At 39.2% G+C, this 23,123-nt stretch overlaps 1 protein-coding gene across 1 annotated transcript in view; it reads left to right on the forward strand.

Annotated features, from left to right (window-relative positions):
- Window positions 1-23,123, forward strand: part of LOC124596451 (insulin-like growth factor-binding protein-related protein 1) — a 151,910-nt gene that overhangs the window by 102,032 nt on the left and 26,755 nt on the right. Inside the window, exon 3 of the mRNA XM_047135588.1 lies at window positions 6,997-7,140. Coding sequence (XP_046991544.1) covers window positions 6,997-7,140 — 144 coding nt within the window. The remainder of the gene's footprint in view (window positions 1-6,996; window positions 7,141-23,123) is intronic.

A 23,123-nucleotide genomic window follows, 5' to 3' on the forward strand; every position in this document is an offset into this window, starting at 1 on the left:
CACTGAGAAAGTGTGTTGCATACAGACTCATGCCTCATTAGAAAGACCTCTATTAGATCCACGTCATATATATGTAATTAACTACCTGTAACAACAGAAATTTGAAAAAAACCTGCCTGCAAGTCAATTACATACTGAAAATTTGTGAAACTTATCTGTTTATGTTGAGAGGGATCTCTTTTTGTTTTACACACTGAGTGTCACAAATACACAGACTATGTTGCTAGAAGTTATGACTTTCAGTTCCATTTGCTCAGTGTGACAGTATTACATGTAAGTTGTGTGCCAAGTAGGTAAGCACAAAAAGGCAAATTAATCAGTTATCAATATGAACTCATTTTGATGTTGTTGTTGTTACTGTTAATAAGAAATGCCAGGAACTCAGTAAAATCAGCCATCACTTAAGTATACCAGCGCCTGTAAGTAGGCAAAGTCAGTCTATATCATGTTGCGTTAGTTAACTGATTAGAAAGTATCTTCAACAGCAGCAAGGGACTGTATTACAACTAATGTTGCTCCCAAGGACAATTCCAGGAGTAAATGCTTGGCCTTACAGCTATGAAGAAGCCACTGATCTTGCTTATATGTGACATCTTTTCAGTTTTGCAAACGTTGGTCTCTAGGACTGTGGAAGAATATATTGATAAGTGAGATCTGACACAGACTGACAGAATCAGGCATCATTCTAGTGAATGACATTCACAGGGGGAATAACATGTGCAGTGAACTGCATTGGTGGGCAATTGATTCAATGAAATCTGATGTTCCAGGCTGTTTTCTAATTGTTTCAGAATTTTCCAATAGAAGTGTGATGTACACTGAATCTCAGACCTTGCCATTGGTGGTATTGCTTGTGTACCTCAGTGATACAGATAGCTGTACCATAGGTGCTACCACAGCAAAGGGGTATCTGTTGAGGGGGCAAACAAAAGTGTGGTTCCTGAAGAGAGGAAGCAGCCTTTTCAGTAGTTGCAGAAGCAAGTGTCTCGATAATTGACTGATTTGGCCTCGTAACACCAACTAAAACAGCCTTTCTGTGTTGGTACTGTGAATGGCAGAAAGCGAGGGGAAACTACAGCCATAATTTTTCCCAAGGGCAAGCAGCTCTACTTTAGGTTAAATGAGGCATCCCGTTGGGTAAAATATACTGAAAGTACAATAGTTCCCCATTTGGATCTCCTGGAGGGGAGTGTCCAGGAGGATGTTGTCATCAGGTGAAACAAAACTGGCATTCTACTGATCAGCTGGATCGCTTAATTGAGCAGGTGGGTTAAAAAATTTGAAAAGCAAAATTGATAGGTTCAAGTTAGATGTAGTGCGAATTAGTGAAGTTCAGTGGCAGGAGGAACAGGACATCGGGCCAGGTGAATACAGGGCTATAAATACAAAGTCACATACAGATAATGCATGAATCGGTTTAACAATGAATAATAAAATAGGAATGTGGGTTAAGCTACTGTAAATAGCATAGTGAACACATTATTGTAGCAAAGATGGACATGAAGCCCACACCTACCACAGTAGCACAAGTTTATATGTCAACTAGCTCCATAGAATATGAAGAAAGTAAAGAAATATATGATTAGGTAAAAGAAATTATTCATATTGTTAAGAGACACAAAATTTTTATATCAGTGAGGGACTGGAATATGATAGTAGGAAAAGGAAGAGAAGGAAAAATAGTAGGTCAATATGGACTGGAGAAAATTAATGAAAGAGAAAGCTGCCTGGTAGAATTTTGCTCAGAACATAATTTAATCATTACTGACACTTGCTTTAGGAATCATGAAAAAAGGCTGTATACATGTAAGACATGGAGACACCAGAAGATTTCAGATTGATGATATAATGGTAAGACAGAGATTTCTGAACCAGATTTTAAATTGTAAGACATTTCTAGGGGCAGATGTGGACTCTTGACTACAATTTATTGGTTGTGATCTGTAGATTAAAACTGAAAACATTGCAAAAAGGCAGGAAATTAAGGAAATGGGATGTGGATAATTTGAAAGAACCATAGGTTGTTGGGAGTTTGCATTAGGCAATGGTTGACTACAAGTGGGAAAAGGAATGTAGTAGAAGGTGAATGGGTAGCTTTAAGAGATGAAAAAGTGAATGCAGCAAAATATCAAAAAGGTAAAAAGATGAGGCCTACTATAAATCTTTTGATAACATAGCAGATACTGAATTTAGCTGATGAAAGGAGAGAATATAAAAATGCAGCAAGTGAAACAGATGAAAGGGAATACAAATGTCTAAAAAATGAGACTGATAGGAAGGGCAAAATGGCTTAGCAGGAGTGGCTAGAGGACAAATGTGAGGATTTAGAAGCATATTTCACTAGGTGAAAAATAGATAACATATACAGAAAAATTAAACAGACTTTTGGAGAACAGAGAAGTAGTATATCAATATCAAGAGCTCAGATGGAAAACTAATAATAAGCAAAGAAGGGAAAGCTGAAAGGTGGAAGGAGTAAGTAGAGGATCTATACAGGGAAGATGAACATGAATGGAGTATAGAATTGGAAGAGGACATAGATGAAGATGCGATGGCAGATATGATACTGCAGACGAATTTGAGAGAGCACTGAAAGTGCTAAGATCACACAAGGCCCCTGGAGTAGACAAGATTCCACCAGAACTACTGATAGCCCTGGGAGAGCTAGCCATGAGAAAACTCTTCCATCTGGTCTGAAAGATACATGAGATGTGCGAAATACCCTCAGACTTCAAAAAGAATGCAGTAATTCCAATTCCAAAGAAAGCAGTTGCTGACAAGTGTGGCAATTACCAAACTGTCAGTTAATAAGTCATAGTTGAAAAATACTGACACAAATTCTTTACAGAAGAATGGAAAAACTGGTAGAGGTGAACATCACAGAAAATCAGTAAGATTTTCAGAGAAATGTAGGAACACATGAGCAATATCTATTTTATCAGATAGGTTAAGGAAAGGCAAATCTACATTCATAGCATTGGTAGACTAAGAGAAAGCTTTTGACATTGTTAACTGGAATACTCTTTGAAATTCTGAAGATAGTAGGAGCAAACACTTATAATATTCAAGGGGTATGAAAGGGATTCAGCTGTTGAGGAGGGAGTGAGACAGAGTTACAGAATATCCCCTATTTTATTCAATCTGTATCCTGAACAAGCACAAAAAAAGGAGTAGGTCTTGAATTTCAGGGAAAAGAAATAGAAACCTTGAGGTCTGCTGATGACATTGTAATTCTGTCAGAGACAGCAAAAGACTTGGAAGAGCTGCGGAACAGAGTGGGCAGTGTCTCGAAAGAAGGATAAAGAGGAAAATCAACAAAACATGACAAGAATCAGGTGAAGCTGAGGAAATTAGATTAGAAAATGAGACAGCTAAAGTAGTAGATAGGTTTTGCTTATTTGGGAAGCAAAATAACTGATGATATTCAAAGTAGAGAGGATATAAAATCCAATGGAAAGAAGAGCATTTCTGGAGAAGAGAAATTTCTTAAGATTTAATATATGATTAAGTGTTAGGATGACTTTTCTGAAGGTATTTGTGTAGACATGCATGGAAGTGAAATGTAGATGATAAACATTTCAGCCAAGAAGAAAACAGAAGATTTTGAAATGTGGTGCTACAGAAGAATGCAGAAGATTAGACAGGTAGCTCATGTAACTAATGAGCAGGTACTGTGTGGAATTAGGGAGACAAGAAATCTGTAGCACAACTTGACTAAAAGAAGGGATAAGTTGGTAGGATGTATTCTGTGACATCAGGCAGGCTTGCACAGACTATAGTAGCAGGGAGAGCTGCTTCACCCCAGTCTTTGGATTGAAGACTGCAACAACAATAACAAACACTTAAAGTGTCGATATGGCTCTGTAGAACACTGATGACACAGGTAACAACACTAACAAATTTGGCAAACAGTCTAAAACAAATTAGTGGAAAATGTTTGCAAAGGACAAATATAAGGATGACATTAAAAACAATATTGTATCATACACTTTGCATTTGATACCAAATGTTCCAATTTTTATAGAGAGGGAATGGGACTTGGTTTTCTATCTCAGGCATGCACAAACACATCACCAAAGGATTTCAGAAACAAGAACTTCTTCCTCTAGTAAGAAAATGATTAAGAAATGGAGACAAATCAGAGAATAATTATAAAAATTCTCTGTGATTTGAGATTGAGATAGATACTGGGAATATCTAAATTCTGATAACCTGAGTAAAAAGAAAGTATAAGCACTTGGAAAGTGCAAATTGAAAAATATGGAGTGGAAGGAAGGGGAAGGCAGAAAACAGAACCATGGGTGATATTAAAATGAACAGTAACAAAGGAGAAAAAGGAAAGAAAGACCAAAGTGGGGAGCAAAAGATGTTGTCACAGAAATGTAATGGACATGTGGGCAATAATTGCTACAGTGTGTTGGTGATCTGTTCCTCTGGTCTGTCAAGATGACATTCAGCTCTCCCACCTGTGTGCTGGAGGCTTTGATAGATTCATGAGGGCTACGCGGTACTGTCAGAGCAGTGACTTGGCTGCAGTAAGATGGATGCTACTCATGAAAACTCTTCACTGTTCCAACAAGCTGAGAGCAGCTACATGTATGCACACTCCTCAGACGACACATTTTTCTGACACTGACCCACAGCATTTGTGTTCAATAGGTATAGTCAGGTGCTGGTCTCTGACTCATGTGAAGTGATGCTGGACTGCTGCTGTGTGACAGTGCAGTGACTCTGTAGGACTGACCCATTGGGAGTTGAGGCTGTAGCTAGTGGTTAGCTGAGGCTAGTGCAGCATTCCCTCTGGCCACATCGGTGCTTGGATCTTATGAGGTCTGCATGCTTCAGGTGGTGGGCAATGCTAGGTCAGCTGAAGCATGAAGTGGTAAGGCAGTGATCAGCTGCATGTGAGGGTAGCTGGCAGTCAGCCTGTTGGGAGGAAAGAGGCTTCTGCATATGACTCTCAGACCTGCATTTGGCTGGCAATGACCGGCACTGGTGAGTGACCAATCAGTTCGGAGACTAGGAGGGCCTCAGTTCAACTCTGGGCTCACCAGATGGCAGCTGGAACCAGTTCAGCCTAAGGCTTTAAATAGGGATTGGAGTTTTTGTTGTTCTGGGATGGGATCACTTGGCAGAGTTTGTAGGTGGAGGAGTCAGATAGTAGGCGGAGGCCTTCTGCTAGGCAGTCACTACAATTCATAATAACATTGGTGAGACCTTTGTCTGCAGGTAGGATGATTAGGTCAGGATTTGTTTTCAGGTTGCTTATGGCTTTTCTTTCTTCTACTGAAAGGTTGGTGTTCTGACGAAAGGACTTGGTGAAGGATGGTGAGGCTAAGTTGGAGGTAAGGAATTCCTGAAAGGTGAGCAGCAGGTGGTTACGTGGGAGGGGGGGGAGGATCACAGTTGGATGGTGCTATGAACTGGAAGAGGCAGGGTTCAATTTTGGAGTTACGGTGGTCTTTGTTGGAGGGATTGGTGGCAAAGAAGTGCTTCTATTGTAGGGACTGGGAGAAGGCATAATACATACGAGTATTTAATCCTCAGTTAGCTCATTGTCAGAAACACTGACTGAAACTTGGATTGTATAGCTCTCTTTCTATAATGATTGTTGTTGTACCAATTTTCACATTTATATTCATGGCACAAGCACTTTTTAATTCATATGCTGCACCAAACCAGTGCATTATGCAAAAACTGGAACAACAAACAAGCAGAACAGAAAGCCAGCTGCACATCCAAATTACACTCAGTGTTTTTAATGATGTGCTAACTGAAGAATAAATATGAGTTAGACCAGTCAAAGATGAACAAAAGCCCGAAACACCCATTGGCATAAATAAAAATGTACAAAAAAGGCTGATTGCTGTATTTCTTAAAATAAAGCGTAAAGCAATAAAACAAGGTTGGAAACCATGAGTGAAGGCTTTGGGATGAAGAGGATTGCTGGGTCTGATCATGGTGCTATAGAGGTTTGGGAAAGACCACATGATATCAGGAAACTGTCGACTCCAGTGGAAAATTTAATTACTGGCTACTAAGTTTTCAGCAGAAGTTCTTCACAAGTCAACAAAACCATTTAAGTTTGTTAGTTACCAGTTAATCACCCATACTAAGCATTTGATTTCTTCCAAGTAAGACTGCTGTGTCTTTTCTGGCAAGTGAAAAACTGCCAGTGCAAATATCATTCATTAGCTATCATCAAGTGCATTACTGTGTGTCGTGTTGCAAAAAGAAATTTTATACAATTTTTTCTGAAGGCATTTGGGCTTGATGTAAAAAATACTACAAAATTAAATAATGTTAATACTATCTATAGCTCATACATTTTAGGCACCTTGCAGTAGTGTCATATACAATAAATTTTAACTATAAAGTTTTCAGAAATAGTACTGCATTGTAATATATGAAAACTGATACAGCTCACTTAAAGTAAGATTTTATTAGTAGCATATGTACCACACTCTTGAAGGAATAGAGTATGCCAGTTCATTGTATTGTATAATTTATCTCATGATGTAATTTTACTGTTAAACATATTTTCAAGGTTTAATTAAATCCACTTACAAGCGTTAATGCTAATAAAACATGAGCTAATTCTCTAGAGCAAGATATTAACACTACAATTACCTTTATCTCATCACCAATAGAATACAAATTTTATTTGATATTTTAGTATATCTGTTTTATTGTGCATCAATGAAATGGAAGTCACCTGCAGTACAGAACAAATAAGAAATGAGAGTCAGAATGAATTAAAATACTGTTAAATATAATGGAAACATCTCAGACAAAAGAGCAATTTCTGAGTTTATGCATCTGTCACTATACTTCAGGTTTTCCTGTTTCAGGACTTGTAAGTGGACGACCCTATCGCAAGTACTGCTAAAAGTGCTTGGAGTTTAGTTAATTTATACAATTAAAAGTGACTTACTGATTTTTATATTCTCAAAGTAGATAAAAATTACAACATTTTTTCTTTTGCCTCAATTTCAGCTCCATGGATCACTTCAGGACCTGAAGATGTAGTAGTGCCATTAAACTCTGGCTTATCACTTGACTGTGAAGCTAAAGGTTATCCGGTACCATCTATCCACTGGGAATTCAAGGCTGAAAATGGTTCTGTCAGGCTACTGCCAAGTAAGTAGTTTCTTCATTTTAATGTACATAAAATTATGACTGCTATGGCTTGTAGTTAACAGTTACTCATTATCAGATGATGATGTTATGGAACAGTTCCAGTGTGTCACCTAAATGTGTATTAAAATATTCCTATGTCACATAAATTTAATTTAATTAAAAGTACTTTATATAAGAAACAAGGGAAGGAAAAGATTGAAAATGATTACTCAGTGCCCTCACTCTGTACTCAGGTATATTCGTTTGGTGCTCTTCAGCTGATTTTTTAAAAAAATGTTATAACTGCCACTGATGCAATTTATTCTCAAAGATAAAATGTAAGAACAGCTAAATACAACACTTTAAGGAAAAACAATAGTTTTTTTTCAAAATATTTGCTTTCCTCCTAACATATTTGTATACACACACACAGGGGTTGGACAAAAATACAGAGCCACTGCAAGGGATGCCTGCTTAACCATAAATACAAATGCTAGACAACCCTACAGGTTGTATTTGACTGCTAATGGCACCTATGCAACATCCTCAATATGTTGGAAGTGTTAGTCATGGTCAGAACAGTATTCTGCACAGTTAAGAGTGCATTATGCTGGAGCTAAGTAAATTCCAATGTGGGCAAATTGTTGGTGCTTGTATGGTGGTTGCTTCTATAACATAAGTAGCCAAAGTGTTTGATGTTGGAAGAGGCATTGTATCTAAGGTTTATACTGCACATACAGGAAAAGCAGAAAAATGTCATTCACTAAGTCAGAACATGGGTGAAAGTGGGTGTTGAAAGACCATGACCTATGTTCGCTGAAGAGGACTGTGACAAAAAATAAGGGGCCAACAGCTGCAAAAGTCATTGCAGAACTGATTGCCACACTCATGAACTCTTTTAGCACCAAAACAACATGATGAGAGTTCCATAGGCAGGAAATTGCAGGGTGAGCATGAATTACAAAACCAGTTTTCAATTATGTAAATTATGATAAGAGGAAAACAAGCTGCTGAAGCCATAAAACTTGGACTATGGAGCAATGGAAGGAAGTCATTTGGTTGGATGAGTCTTGATCCACACTGTTTCCAACTTATGTCTCAGTTTACATCCCAAGAGTGAAATATGGCAGGGATTTGGTGATAATTTGAACAGCCCTATCATTTTATTCTAAGGTCCACTTGGCTACTCTGCAAGGTTGCAAGGAGAGTTCCTACTTGTGCAGTTCAGAAAAGCTGTTGTTGGTAGGAAGGATACAGATAGTGCAGACTGTGAAGCAGCCATTGAAGTGAAGAATATTGTGTTGGTTCAGTGAGCTCAGCAACTGGTTGGTCCAGCTTTTTCTTGGACACAGTTAGTCAATGGACATTCATGCAGACAGACAGTTTGTTGGCTGTCACACTCACATAACACAACACAGTGGTTACAGCATAGCTTGCAGAACACATGACTACTTTCACAGGTGGCCCTGCCTTTAATGGTATAGGTGATGGTTGTGGCCAGAATGGAGTAAGTAGTGGTGGGAGGATGTATGTGACAGGTCTTGCATCTAAATCTATTACAGGAATTTGAGCCATGAGGCAATGGGTTGTGTAATGCACCTCTTTCTCCAGGGGACAAATATTAATTATTGTCGGTAGTAGTATATTAAGCTACAAATTATCATTTTAAACCTGTGTGGTTTCCCTGGTGTGCCTAGTTAACCACAAGTCCCTGTCACAACAGAGTACATGCAGGGTTGAAGACATGGGGAAAATAAGGTATCATCACAATTTGAATTTAGAGTAATATAACTTTCTTACCTTTATTGGTCATTGTTGCACGCTCGTGGTCCAGTGATGAATCTCACCATCCACTGTTTGTTAAATCAATTTGAGGTCCAGGGTGCCTACTCTGCTGTGTAAGAACTGACACATATTTAAACTTCCAGCTTTTATTTTATAAATGCTGCTCGTGACGATATTCAATAATTTTCAATGTAACAACTTTTCCAATACATCATTTCGTTCTCTCTATCCTTGACCTTCTCAAAGCAAGCGTATTACAAGACATCTCAACACCAACTGCCCATTGTCTCTACACCCGCCAACCACCGGCTTCTGTTCACAGAGCTTACAAACTGTGCAGTACTGCCAACCTTGGTTGTATATTGATATTTTACACATCGCACATATACATATATGAAGAACATAGTATGAAAAATGAAAAGTGTTAATAATATAGTTCTGTGGCAATATACCTCATGATTGTCCTCATATTAACAGTTTTGTAACACAATAATAATATTTCAGTTTATGTAGTTAAAGTTCACTTGCTCCTTCAAGTTGATTGATAGCACCACACGCCTCGCCAACCGGTGGTATTGGTAGTTTCAGTAGTCCGTTACATTACAGTTGGGAGCAGAGGTGGAGTAGGGATGGATGAGGATATTGTGTAGCTTCGGTGGGTGGCAGAATACTACCATGGGGTAAGAGCAGGGTGGGGAGGATAGTATGTAACATTCCTCATTTCAGGGTATGATGAGAGATAGTTGAAACCCTAGCAGAGAATGTGATTCAGTTACTTAGGTCCTTGGTGGTACTTATTCATGAAAGGAATTTTCCTTTGTGGCTGCATGGTGACACTTCGGTAGGTGATGGATGACTGGAGAGATAAGGCATGGAAAATCTGTTTCCATACAAGGTTGGAAGGGTAATTTCAATATGTGAAGGCCTCAGTGAGACTTTTGGTGTATTTTGAGAGGGGACGCTCATCACTACAGGTCCAAAGACCACGGGTAGCTAGGCTGCGTGGAAAGGACTTTTTGGTGTGGAGTGGCTGGCAGCTGTCAAAGTGAAGGTATTGGGGGTGGTTGGTAAGTTCAGTATGGACAGAGGTACTGATGTAGCCATCTGTGAGGTGGAGGTCAACATCAAGGAAGGTGACTTGGTGGGCTGAGGACAATCAGGTAAGTGAATGGGGGAGAAGATGTTAGGGCTCTGTAGGAATGTGGATAAGATGTCCTCGCCCTTGATCCAGATGACAAAGATGTCAACAGTGAATCTCAGCCAGGTGAGAGGTTTCGGATTCTGGCATTCCTCTAGATGGCCCATGAGTAGGTTGGCACTGGATGTAGTTATGCAGGTGCCTGTTGTCATACCATGGATTTGTTTGTAGGTGATGTCTTGAAAGGTGAAGTAATTATGGATGAGGATATAGATGGTCATAGTGACCAGGAAGGAAGTTGTTGGTTTGAAATCAGTTGGGTGCTTGGGAGGATAGTGTTCAATAGCAGCATTAGGGATGAGCAGGGCACCGTGTGGTAAAGGAACAGGAACTGTGGAGAGTCAGTGGAGGAAATGGTTGGTATCTTTTGTATAGGAGGGATGGTTGTAGATTACAGTCTGATGGTGTTGGTCTGTGACAGCAGAGATCCTCTCAGTAGGGGAACAGTATCCTGTATGGTTGGGTTTATAGATACAATGAAGGCTTTCACGACCGGATGTTTCAGCTGCTGAGAATTCTTCCGGGTTGTATGGTCATGTTCCATGGAACTCTTCAATCCCTAACGTTTTGTCCAAGACTATGTTGGACTTCTTTGGAGGTGCTCCTGGTTGTGCAAGATTCAGCACAACTAGGAGCACCTTCAAAGATGTCCAGCATAGCCTTGGATGAAGTGTTAGGGACCGAAGAGTTCCATGGACCATAGCCATATAACCTGGAAGAATTCTCATCAGCTGGATTTATATACTTTAGGAAGCATTTAGAAGGTAGAAGTGCATGGTGTGGTAGGGGGTGAGAAGAGAGAGAGAGAGAGAGAGAGAGAGAGAGAGAGAGAGAGAGAGAGAGAGACTCCAGGGATAGGTTCTGGGATGGGCCTAAGGATATGAGGGGAGACTGGAGATTCTGTTCGATTTCTGGAAAGGAATCTTTTTTTTTTTTTGTGCCTGTCTGCGACTCAACATCTTCCCTATATGGTGTGTAGCAACCTATCCTTTGATAATAATATTGGCACTATTCCACCCTGGATTTTCTATTGTTTGATTTTATTTTGAGCAGATGGTTAGAGAACCAACTTGTGAAGGTAACATCTTATTCTTCCTAACAACTAACAGATCTGAGCTTATCGGATCATTTAACATAGAGGAATGTATGAAAGATCATAAGGCTGTGATAGCAGCTATGACCATGGGTTTTACAAGGGGTGTTAAGAAAAGTAGGAAGACATTTTGCTTAGCAATAGTGACAGAATACTAATTGCAGAGTACCTGAATAGTCAAAATCAAATATTCAATGCTGAGGACAAAGATGTGGAGCACAAATGGAAACATTTTGAAAACACTGTTCAATACACATTAGAAATGTAAGTTCAGAGGAAGGTATTAAGGGATGAGAAAGACCCACTGTGATTTAATAGCCATGTTAGAAAACAGTTACATAAACAAAGAGAACGTCATCACATATTCCAGAGAAGTCAAAACATAGCTGACAAACAAAAGCTGAATGACATGAAAACAAGTGTAAGGAGAGCAATGGGAGAAGTGTTCAATGACTTTGAAAGTAAATTGTTTTCAACCAATCTGTATAAAGACCTTAAGAGGTTTGGGTCTTATGTAAAATCACTAAGTGGTTCAAAATCCTCTATTTGTTTACTCAGGGACCATACTGGCACCAAAATGGAAGATAATAGATCGAAGGCCAAAGTACTGAAATCAGCATTCTGAAATTGTTTCACCACAGAAGATTGTAGCACAGCCCCTCCTTCTAATCACTGTACCAATGTCAAAATGGAAGATATTGATAACTGATAGTTGAACAGAAAAGTAACTAAAATTACTTACTAATGGAAAGGTATCAGGAGCAGATGAGATACCTATAAGATTCTACAAAGATTATGCAAAAGAACTTGCCCCCTGTCTAACAGCAGATTATCAGAGATCACTCAAGCAATGAAGGGTACCTAGTGACTGGAAAAAAGTGCAGGTCATTCCATTTTCAAGAAGGGTCTTAAGATAGATGCAGATAATTACAGGCCTATATCACTGACATCTATTGTAGAGTTATGGAACATGTTTTATGCTCAAGAATTATGATGTTTTCAGAGAAAAAAGTCTCTTCTATAAAAATCAACATAGGTTCTGCAAACAGAGATCTTACCAAACACAGTTTTCTCTGTTCCTCCATGATATCCATAGCACTGTAGACAGTGGTGCTCAGGTTGATGCTGTGTTTCTTGCCTCCAGGAAGGCATTTGACACCATACCACACTAATAATTACTGAAAAAAATAGAAGCTTATCAAATGCCAGATGAGATTTGTTACTGAATTCAAGACCTACTTTCAGATAAAACTCAACATGCTGGTCTTAACAGAACAAAATTGGTGGACATAAAGGTAATTTACAAATTACCCCAAAGAAGTGTGATAGGCCATTACTCTTTAGAAAGTATGTAAATGATCTAGTAGAAAGTATTAAAAGCTCTTTAAGACTATTGTCTGCAGAAAATTAACAATACCAGAACACAGCACTGAATCATAGAATAACCTGCAAATGATTGATGAATGGTGCAGGCTCTGATGTATGTAAATGCAACATATAATGCATACATAGGAAAAGAAATCCAGTGCTGTGTAACTAGACTATTTATGGGAAAATGCTGGAAACAGTATCACTGTATAATATCTGGGAATAACTATCCAGAGTGAACTTAAGTGGAACAACCACATAAAACAAATAGCAGGAAAATCAGACACCAGACTGAGATTCATAGAAAGAATCTTAAGGAAACTCATCCATGAAGGGAGTGGCTTATAAGGCATTTGTTCAACTGATTCTTGAATACTGTTAATCAATATGGGAACCTCACTAGGTAGGACTGATGGAAGAGCTCGGGAAGACCCAATGAAAAGAGGCGCGATTCATCACGGGGCTGTCTGGTCAGCATGAGAGCATTACTGAGATGCTCAACAAGCTCCAGAGACAGATTTTGTGAGAGACTTGTTGTGCTCCATAAAGGTTTACTATAGAAATTTCAAGAGAACACTTTCCAGCAAGAATGAGACAACATATTACTTCCTCCCACCTACATCCCGTGGAATGACCACGACTAGAAATTGGAGCAAATGTGGAGGCTTACAGACAATCATTCTTCACATGTACCATTCATGAGTGGAACAGGGAAGGGGGGATCAAATAGTGGTACAGAAGTACCTTCTGCCACACACTGTTAGGTGGCTTGCAAAATATGGTGTAGACATAGATGAGCTACCACAACCAGAGCATGTGGTATTTTCAGTGTTGATTATTCATGACATTTATTCATGACACTGCCAACAGAGTGTCCTGCCTGGAGTTACCTGCAAGCTGAGGTCACCAGATCTCTCTCTCTCTCTCTCTCTCTCTCTCTCTCTCTCTCTCTCACACACACACACACACACACACACACACACACACACACAAATGATAATATTATTAATAAATTTAACTGACCTGAGCTAGTAAATATCTGCTGGATCAAAATGCAGCTCCTCTTTTTACTCATAATGAGTTTCCACTGGGGCTGGATGCTGGTGAGTCAGCTCATCTGGGTGGGCAGCAGTAAGTCAATTTCCAGGTTAGTGGCATCGCTTTGGATGATACTGCAATGCAGGTGGCTGTGGTGTGGTGGGTGTTCTGTGTCCAGTTGATGCACTGTGTTTCCATGGCAACTTCTGCACTTTGGTAGGCTGGCTTGCTGTGGTTGATACACTACTGTATCTGCAGAGAGTGAGTGTCCTATCATTTTGTCCCATAATTGTGTATGAGTTTTTGAAGGGAACTTCCAGTGATCTGCACAGTGGGTTGCATTGGAGGAATTATATTAGATTAGATTAGATTAATACTTGTTCCATAGATCATGAATACGACACTTCGTAATGATGTGGAATGTGTCAGGTTAATAAAGGATGTCTGTACAAGATATTAGATTACACAAAATATTGCATGACACTAATGTTTAAGTTGTTTTTGTTGGTTTTTTCCCCTTAATTTATATCTAAAAATTCAGCCAATGAGTAGAAGGAGTTGTCATCTAGAAATTCTTTTAATTTATTTTTAAATGTTAGTTGGCTATCTGTCAGGCTTTTGATGCTGTTTGGTAGGTGACCAAAGACTTTTGTGGCAGCATAATTTACCCCTTTCTGTGCCAAAGTCAGATTTAACCCTGCATAGTGAAGATCATCCTTTCTCCTGGTGTTATAGCTATGCACACTACTACTACTTTTGAACTGGGTTGGATTATTAACAACAAATTTCATTAGTGAATATATATACTGTGAGGTTACTGTGAGGATCCCTATATCCTTAAATAGATGTCTGCAGGATGACCGTGGGTGGGCTCCAGCAATTATTCTGATTACACGTTTTTGAGCGATGAATACTTTTCTACTCAACCATGAATTATCCCAGAATATGATGCCATACGAAAGCAGTGAATGAAAGTAGGCATAGTAAGCTAATTTACTGAGATTCTTATCACCAAAACTTGCAATAACCCTAATAGCATACATAGCTGAACTCAGACGTTTCAGCAGACCATCAATGTGTTGCTTCCAGTTTATCCTCTCATCAATGGACACACCTAAAAATTTTGAAAATTCTACCTTAGCTACAGACTTCTGTTCAAAGTCTATATTTATTACTGGAGTTGTGCCATTTACTGTACGGAACTGTATATACTGTGTTTTATCAAAATTTAAAGAGAGTCCGTTTGCTGAGAACCACTTAAACATTTTGTGAAAAACATCATTTACAATTACATCACTTAGTTCTTGGTTTTTGGATGTTATTACTATACTTTATCATCAGCAAAAAGAACTAACTTGGCATATTCATCAATGTGGAATGGTAGGTCATTAATGTATATCAAGAACAGTAAAGGACCTAAGACTGCCAAGACTGCCAAGACTCTGAAAACCAAATTAGTCTATTTTATGTGCCATGTAGTTCCACTAGTTGAATAGCTTCAGTTTGCCTCTGGCGTTCTGCTGTGTAATTTTGAGTAGAAAACAGGGGGTGGCATTCCGTTTGAAAAACTTTTCTGGTAGACAGAAAGGTTTGTCATACACCAGCGCTACTGGGGAGGCCTTCAGACATACTTTTAATGCACTGTGCAATCCCAGCAGCACTACTGGGAAGGCATATACACAAATCTGCCATGTGGCCTATTACAGAGGCATTAAAGAAATATTTTAAGCACTCCCCAGTGCAACTGCATGAAATCGTGAAGTTTTTTCATGTGTATCCCATATCGTCAGGCGGTTGTGCAAAATATTTCTGCCTCCACTGCTGACCCTGGTTGAAAGTCACTTGCTCGGGCTGCCAAAATGTGAAATCCAACTTCAAAGTGAACACACCCACCACTTTCTCAGTAGTTTTTTTTTTGGTGGGAATATCTGATCATCTGATATAAACGTCAATCATCGTGGGGTGGTACCGGTAGATCTGTGTGATCTGGAGTGAGAATTGCACTTTTGGGATGTCAAAATTTCTAAGTGGAACTTGTATGTGCTGTGCTGCTTTGCACTTCTGGCAGGGCATGCAGATCTGATACCATGTATGGCAGTCCTGTATACTGGATCATGCAAATGCAGCATTAGTAGTGCCTTCACAGTAAGATGGTAGTGGTTATGGTATGGGATGTGGCAAGTGCTGGAGTTATTCTGGACAAATTACATGGAACCGTATTGGAATTCACCATTGTTGCCTGCAGTAGCATTCTGTGCTTGGTACACAGCCCAGAGAAAGAAAGAGAGAGAGAGAGAGAGAGAGAGAGAGAGAGAGAGAGAGAGAGAGGATCCAATGCTGTATGACCAATGACCAGCAAACAATAACTGTCCCTGTTCCCACTCCACTGTCTTGCTTTCTTGTTGGCTCATTCCTCACTGTCCACCAGCTTGGTGTACATGCCTTGCTTAGCCATTGGTCAAAGAAATTGCTTGCTGATCCCAGTGCTAGCTGCAAGGAGCCTCAGAGATTGATAGTTGGAGGGGTCACAGTAATGGCTCACATAGTGCAGGTTCCCAGATGGCTGAGTCCAGATAGTATGTAATGGGGTGTTGGCGAATAGGTATACAAGGAAGATGGCTAGCACGAGGCTTGTCTGGTATGCTTCAGATGCTGCCTGTAGTTTGTCAGTCCTATGATAGATGTGCAACCATGCACTTTGGAACCTGTGAGGACAGAATGGAGTGGCACATCGGATTCAGCAGCTTGAGTTAACAAACTGTGGTAAGAGTTTAACCACCCCAGGTACTGATGCCTTATTGCATGCTATTTTCAGGATTTGTATGTTGTAGGAGTGGCAACGTGTTCAGCTGCTGGATGTGTACCAGTCACAGAAACATGAAACACAGAAATTTCATTTAGTTAACACAGACGACAAATTTAGCTAGGTGATGGTGGATTCTGTAGTCATCAAACCTTTAGAAAAGTATGCACAGATGTCTTTTGTGTTCTTTTGATGACAATGATGCCAGCAACATCTCACCAATGTACACAAAGAAGGAGTCCAGTTCCCACAAAACTTCATTGATAAAGTATTGAAAAGTTTTTGCCACATTCTGTACATTATACAATGAGTATGGGAATTCGAACAGTCCAAAGGGCATAGTTATTTCAGTTTTCTGGAGGTACTCTATTGTCACACTTAGAGAGAACAGTGCGTCACACCAAGTGATTAGCAAAATATCTAATGTGACATACCTGTTGGCAATTGTCCAAGCTAAGAGTCCTCTACAATCACCAAAGGGGTGCCAACTGTCTAGTTTCTTTGGTACCAGATGAAGAGGGGGGTGTAGGTGTGTGTGTGTGTGTGTGGGGGGGGGGGGGGATCTCAGTTTCTTTATGAGGGTTATGCTGTGCCTGCTTGGATCACTACATGGAATTATGTTTTACGAGGCAAAGTTTACGGGGCAGTAAATGGCTGGGCTGCAAGAAAACATGAGGACACTGGAATGATCCTGATGTGATGCACTGTTAACTGGTGAGGTGATGACAGCATTCTGGCAGGTTGCATGATCAATGAGAACTGGTTTAGTAGGGACACCAGTGGTGGCAGCTGCACAGTGAGGAAGCATACCAATGGTTCGATGTACTGTGTAGGCTTGCATACAGCCTTCAGTGATATGTGATCTGGTTCAAAATGGAAGCATTCCTCTCATGTAGGATGAGGTCATAGAAGGACAGCAAGTTCTGCTCAATGATAGTGTGGGTCCATCTGCAATGATAAATCACCAATTGAATGGCCTTCAGAAACCAATGCTTCAGAAACCAAAGCTGTGAGCCCATATGTAGCTATGTATTTACAGCTGCTGTGTCATAATTTGTGTGTAGTAATTGTTCCATAGCAGTTGCTGAGCTGGTGTCTGACACAGTGTATCTTAGTAGGCCTGTCTGTTACCAGTAAATGTCACAATAACTGGCCAGGCTGGTGTTGTTGGCAGCCTTGCCTGCCAGATGTGGGAAGCTTCAATTTGTGTTTCCTGTCCAGGAACACAGTTATCTACACCTACTTGCTCTGTTGTAAAAATGATGGTGGTAAAAACACACATCTCAGTCTGGAAATGGGAAGATGCACTTGCTGTCATTGGCAGTCTGATGCCTGGTCATTCACTTTCAGGTTTGTGTGAATGTGGCAACATCTGTTGTTCCACTGCAGATAGCCCTCTGCTTCCAGCCATGTTTGTAGCTGCTCCTGGTATTGCTGTTGCAGCACAGCCATCTTTTCCACGTGCTGCCACTGCTGATCAAACAGTAGCTGCTACTGCTGTGGTGTCAGTTGCTGCTGGTACTGTAATTGGTTCTGTAGATGTTCCATTTCTTCTTATTGTTGTAAATGTTCCACAATACATCATTTTGTGGATACTTAATAAAAGTATATGTTTCAAAGATAAATAACTACTACCACATGCACTATTAATGACATACTGGCTATTTCATGTAACGTGCATCCAACAACTGCACACATACTGATGCTTGTGGCACAGTAGGTAGTGGTCTACTGCCATTGGCAAGCACAGTCTTTCAGGTGTTGGTGATTCAGGACTTTGTAGCAGATATGTGCAGAGCAACCTAAAAGTTGAGGGCACTGGAAATATAAATGGCAGTTAAATCATTGTAAGACAGACACTTTATAGAGTTACAATATCACCAACAGAAATAGACAGTGCTTAGTATAAACTTATTGTAATCAGAACACATGCTTCAGAATGGGGAGAAAAGGAAAATATATCACCAAGTACAGTAGAGGCTATCATGGATTAATTCAAGGTTGGGGCAAAAGAAATGAAGTTGTTAATAGAATAGAATGCAGTCAAAATGGCAACTCAAGTCAGTCATAAAAGAGAATGCCATTACATTTGCATAGAGTGGATAGTAATGTATCTATAGGTAGCTGTCAGCAATTTTACTTTATAAGTATAAAAAATGAGAGAAATTATCTGAATAGAAGGCAAGTCAAGCAGAGAAATGTGTTTTTGAGTGTAAAAGAGACTAAGAAATTGGAATATATATTGTGTATCATGAGAGACTCATGAGAGACACAATGTTGTTGTAAAATTCCGAGTTGACAACTGGTAGTACCCTGCCTGACAGAATGCAGATTAGATCAAAATAAAATTATTTAGCTTATAAATGATGAAAATATCAAATTTAATGTAAAATGTACCAATTAATGCACTAAAGAAGAAAATATGAAAAGGTACAAGTGTAAGTAATGACGTCTGAACACATGTTCATCCTGTTCCTTCATCTTGTTAGTGTTTTCCGTATGCTCCTTTCTTAGCTCAGTCTGTGGTGAACTTTGCTATCCCTTATTTTATCAGTCCACCAAATTTTCAACATTTCTCCACAGCACCATGTCTTATATACTTCAGTTATCTTATATTCCAGCCTTCCCAGTATCTGTGATTCACTGCCATACAATGCTGTGCTTCAAACATACATTCTCAGGATTTTTTCCTCAAAAAAGGCCTGTGTATGGTACCAATGGACTTCTCTTGGCCAATAATGCCCACTTTGCCTGTGTTAGCCTGCTTTCTATGTCCTCTTTGCTTTGTATGTCAAGTGTTACTTTGCTTCTAAGGTAGCAGAACTCCTTAACTTAGTTTACTTCATGATACCAATTTAAATGTAAAGTTTTTCACTATTCCCATTTCTGCTACTTCTCATTTCTTTCATCCTTTTCTGGTTTAGTCCCAATCCATATTCTGTACTCATTACACTGTTCATTCCATCCAACGATCCTGTAATCCTTCATAACTTTCAGTGAGGATGGCAATATCATCATCCGCAAATCTTGTCATTGATATCCTTCAACTTGAATTTTAATCCCACTCTTGAATCTTTCTTTTATTCCTATCATTGCTTCTTCACTGTATAGATTGAACAGTAGGGATGAAAGGCTGCATCTGTGTCCTGTTTCATTCTTGGTTTTCCTGTCTTATAGTTGCATCCTGGATGTTTACATAATGTGTATCAACCATCTTCCTCTATGGTTTACTCCTATTTTCTCAGAATTTTGAACATATCTCACCATTTGACCTGTCAAGTGCTTTTTCTGAATTGACAGGTCCTATGAATGTGTCTTGATTTTCCTTTAGTCTTCCTCTTGTTAATCAAGTGCAATGTCAGAACTGCCTCCCTGGTGTGTTTACCTTTCCTAAAGCCAAACTGATCATCATCTAATAGTTCCACAGTTAGGTTTTCCGTTCTTCTGTATATTATTCTTGTCAGCATGAGCTGTTAAGCTGATTGTGTGATACTCCCACACTTACCTGTCCTTGTTATCTTCGGAATTGTGTAGATGGCATTTTTCCAAAAGTCTAATCATATATTGCCAGTCTTGTATATTCTACACACCAGCTTGAGTAGTTGTTCAATTCTCACTTGCCCCATTCATTTTAGAAATTCTGATAGGTGTTATCTATCATTTCTGCCTTATTTGATCTCAAGTCTTCCAGAGCTCTTTTAAATTCTGACTCTAATACTGGAAACTTTATGTCTTCCATATAGACTCCAATTTCTTCTTCTATAACATCATCACACAAGCCCTTCTCCTCATAGAAGCCTTCAATTTACTCTTTCCATCCATTCTCCTCTGTGACTAACAAAGGAATTTTCACTGCACTCTTCATATTATCAGTTTTGCTCTTAATTATGCAAAAGGGTGTTCTGAGTTTTCTATGTGTTGAACCAGTCCTTGCTTTTTCAATTTCTCCATGTCTTTCCTGCAACCATTTCACCTTGGCTGCCCTGCTCTTACTATTTATTTCATTCCTAAGGAGCTTATATTGCTGTATTCCTGTCTTTCCCTGAACATTTTTGTACTTCTTTCCTTTGCAGGTCAGATGAAGTTTTCCTTCTGTTTCCCAGGATTTCTTCTCAGTTATCTGCCTTGTACCTATGTTTGTCAGTCCAACATGTGTGACTGTCTTTTTTAGAGATGTCTCTTCCCAGAGATCCAGATTTGGGGCTTATCTGGAATCTTTTGCCAATGGGGTGATCATCATGACAATTTTTCAGTTACAGGCAACATATCCTGTGGATATACATTATGTGCCTTTAATTCAGGGATTTACAATGCCTTCTGAGTATTCATTTTATTGATCATTGGTGATTCTTCCACCTTTTAGGAGCAGTTTCCCATCTCAAGTTCAAGAGATTGCCCTGCTTCTCTGCCCTATTTGAGAAGGCTGTAGACAGAATAGGGGTGACTTCATATGCCAGGAGTCCTTGGCTCTAATTGCTAATGAGAACTATCCTATCACGCCATTACTCATAATATAAGCAGTGTTTGGGTTAGGACCAAGGACATTTTTTTATTAGTCAAGGGTGCTACCACTAGATCATGGGTTATTGAAAATATGTTTGATAGAATTACATACACCCTGCAGGCCAATCCAGTACTTAATATCAAACAAAGAAGTGGATGTTTATGTGGTACCAGAGTTACCACAAACTGTACCACTCAAAGACATGTTACTGTGTAGTTGAAGTAAGAATTGTGAAGTCTTGTGAAAAAAAATTGTATATGTAAAGCATGCTCTGAAAAATACAGAGTGGAATTGTATGCAAATCTGATGAGGATTAGAAGAAATAATAATGATTTGTGTGACCCAAGCCTGGAAAGGTACAATAAAAGGTAATCCTGTTCAGTCTTATGACTTATCTAATGTGGCTCACCATGATTTCCTCCACTGTGCTAATCTTTGCATCTGAGAGCAGCACGTACGTTCAAGAGTCATTTGTTGAATGTATTTGAATTTCTGTCTCCCAGGTTTTATATCTCCATCAAGTACAGGGGTGGCTAAGAATTCAGCTCACAAGCCAAGCAATGGGCTGTGTGCCATAGTGCTCAGTGAAACTGCATGTTTCTTCCACCAACATGCCACACTCTATGAGTGGGAGGAGGGATAAATTGCGGACATACTATATTTAAATGCCAATGCAGTCATACTGCATATGACTTGGTTTCATATTTCTCAACAACATAGATCACAAACAGAACAAATTATCAGTATTACTTAATTATTTTTGCACACTGATGACATAGTACAATTTTTATTTGGTACAAACTGTTGGAATACAGACAGACAGAGACTATTTCACAAATTTTTGCACTCAGGTATCCATATAATCATGACTTATTTAGTTTCATAATAGAAAAAAAGCCTTTCACACACATTTTCTGACTGAAATATTTTATCACATATGCAAACTCATTTGAAGATGTGGAAACTCTCCCTGAAGAAAACAATGTAGATGTGCCAGGCAGTGTTAATGTAAAAGGATTTGTTTTTAAAATGGGACTTAAACTGCAGATCAATCAATTACATTTGCATATGCATAGGGGTGCTTTGAACTGAAACAGCAAGTGGTCTTGTAAACAGACATAGGATTGGCAGCACCCTAAAAAATGTTTAAATTATCCTTGTAATTCTTTCAAGTCAACTATGAATTCTTGAAACCTGACATTTTCTTTAACGTCTGTTAGCTTAAGGGACTGGACTCTGCTTTTTGTTAGAATTTGCCCCTTATACTATGTGATTTTTTTTTGTAAATGCATCCATATCAAATCAGAAATAAGTTGTTTCTTCCCTTGCAATGTCTTACTGTGGGCAGTGTGCAGCCTAGTCCACATAAAATGTGAGGTCTGCAATCCATTCCAGATGTTCTAATTTTCATTCCTGCACAATTTTTTCCTTCACAAATCCAATAATAGCAGGCTTTATATTGATGAATCATTCAAGCCTGCCCCTTGACTTATGCAACATACTTTACAGTTGTATGTAAAGTCTCCATACTCTTCATTCCATTCCATCCAAAACTGTTGCAACAGATAATGGAATGAGGAGTGTGACTTCAGAAATTCAGTTCAATTTCGACACATGCTCCATGCCTGCAAAATTAGCACAAAGTGCTTCTTGAGGTACAGAACAATAAACCCCATCTGTTGATAATGGTAAATTTTTGCTCTTTCATTATCAAATAAGTCTTTTAATTTTTTCTGCACAGTGTTAGAACGTCATTTCATAGTAAAATTGCAGTACATGTCAATTATGCAAGTGCATAATAGTTATTGAGAGTTCTCAGCCCTCTCTTCTGTCATTCACATTCGTTTTTAAAGGTTTATGACAGTAAAATTGTAGACTGCCTCTTTCTGTGAAAACAGCCAATGGACCTGTGAATGTTTGTCATATGATGAACAAACAGTACTGTGAACTGAAGAGAGTCATGTTGGCTGAAAAATGTCGCACCAAAATAGCAAATGAAATGTCGTGCTCTAATGACTACTTCCAGGAAGAAACAAGAGAAACCAAGATAGGACAACAAATGGCCTGCCTGTGGTCTGTACATTGTGTATGTATGAAATTTTCCACGCTGTGGCCAGCCCTTGTCTAGTACCATGGAAATTGCTCCCCACTGTTTTAATACATATCCTATCACCCAGTCACTTCTTTTAGCTTCCCACCTATTCCTTTCTCACTG

This window comes from Schistocerca americana, chromosome 1, assembly GCF_021461395.2.
Source record: "Schistocerca americana isolate TAMUIC-IGC-003095 chromosome 1, iqSchAmer2.1, whole genome shotgun sequence".
Taxonomy (NCBI): Eukaryota; Metazoa; Arthropoda; class Insecta; order Orthoptera; family Acrididae; genus Schistocerca; species Schistocerca americana.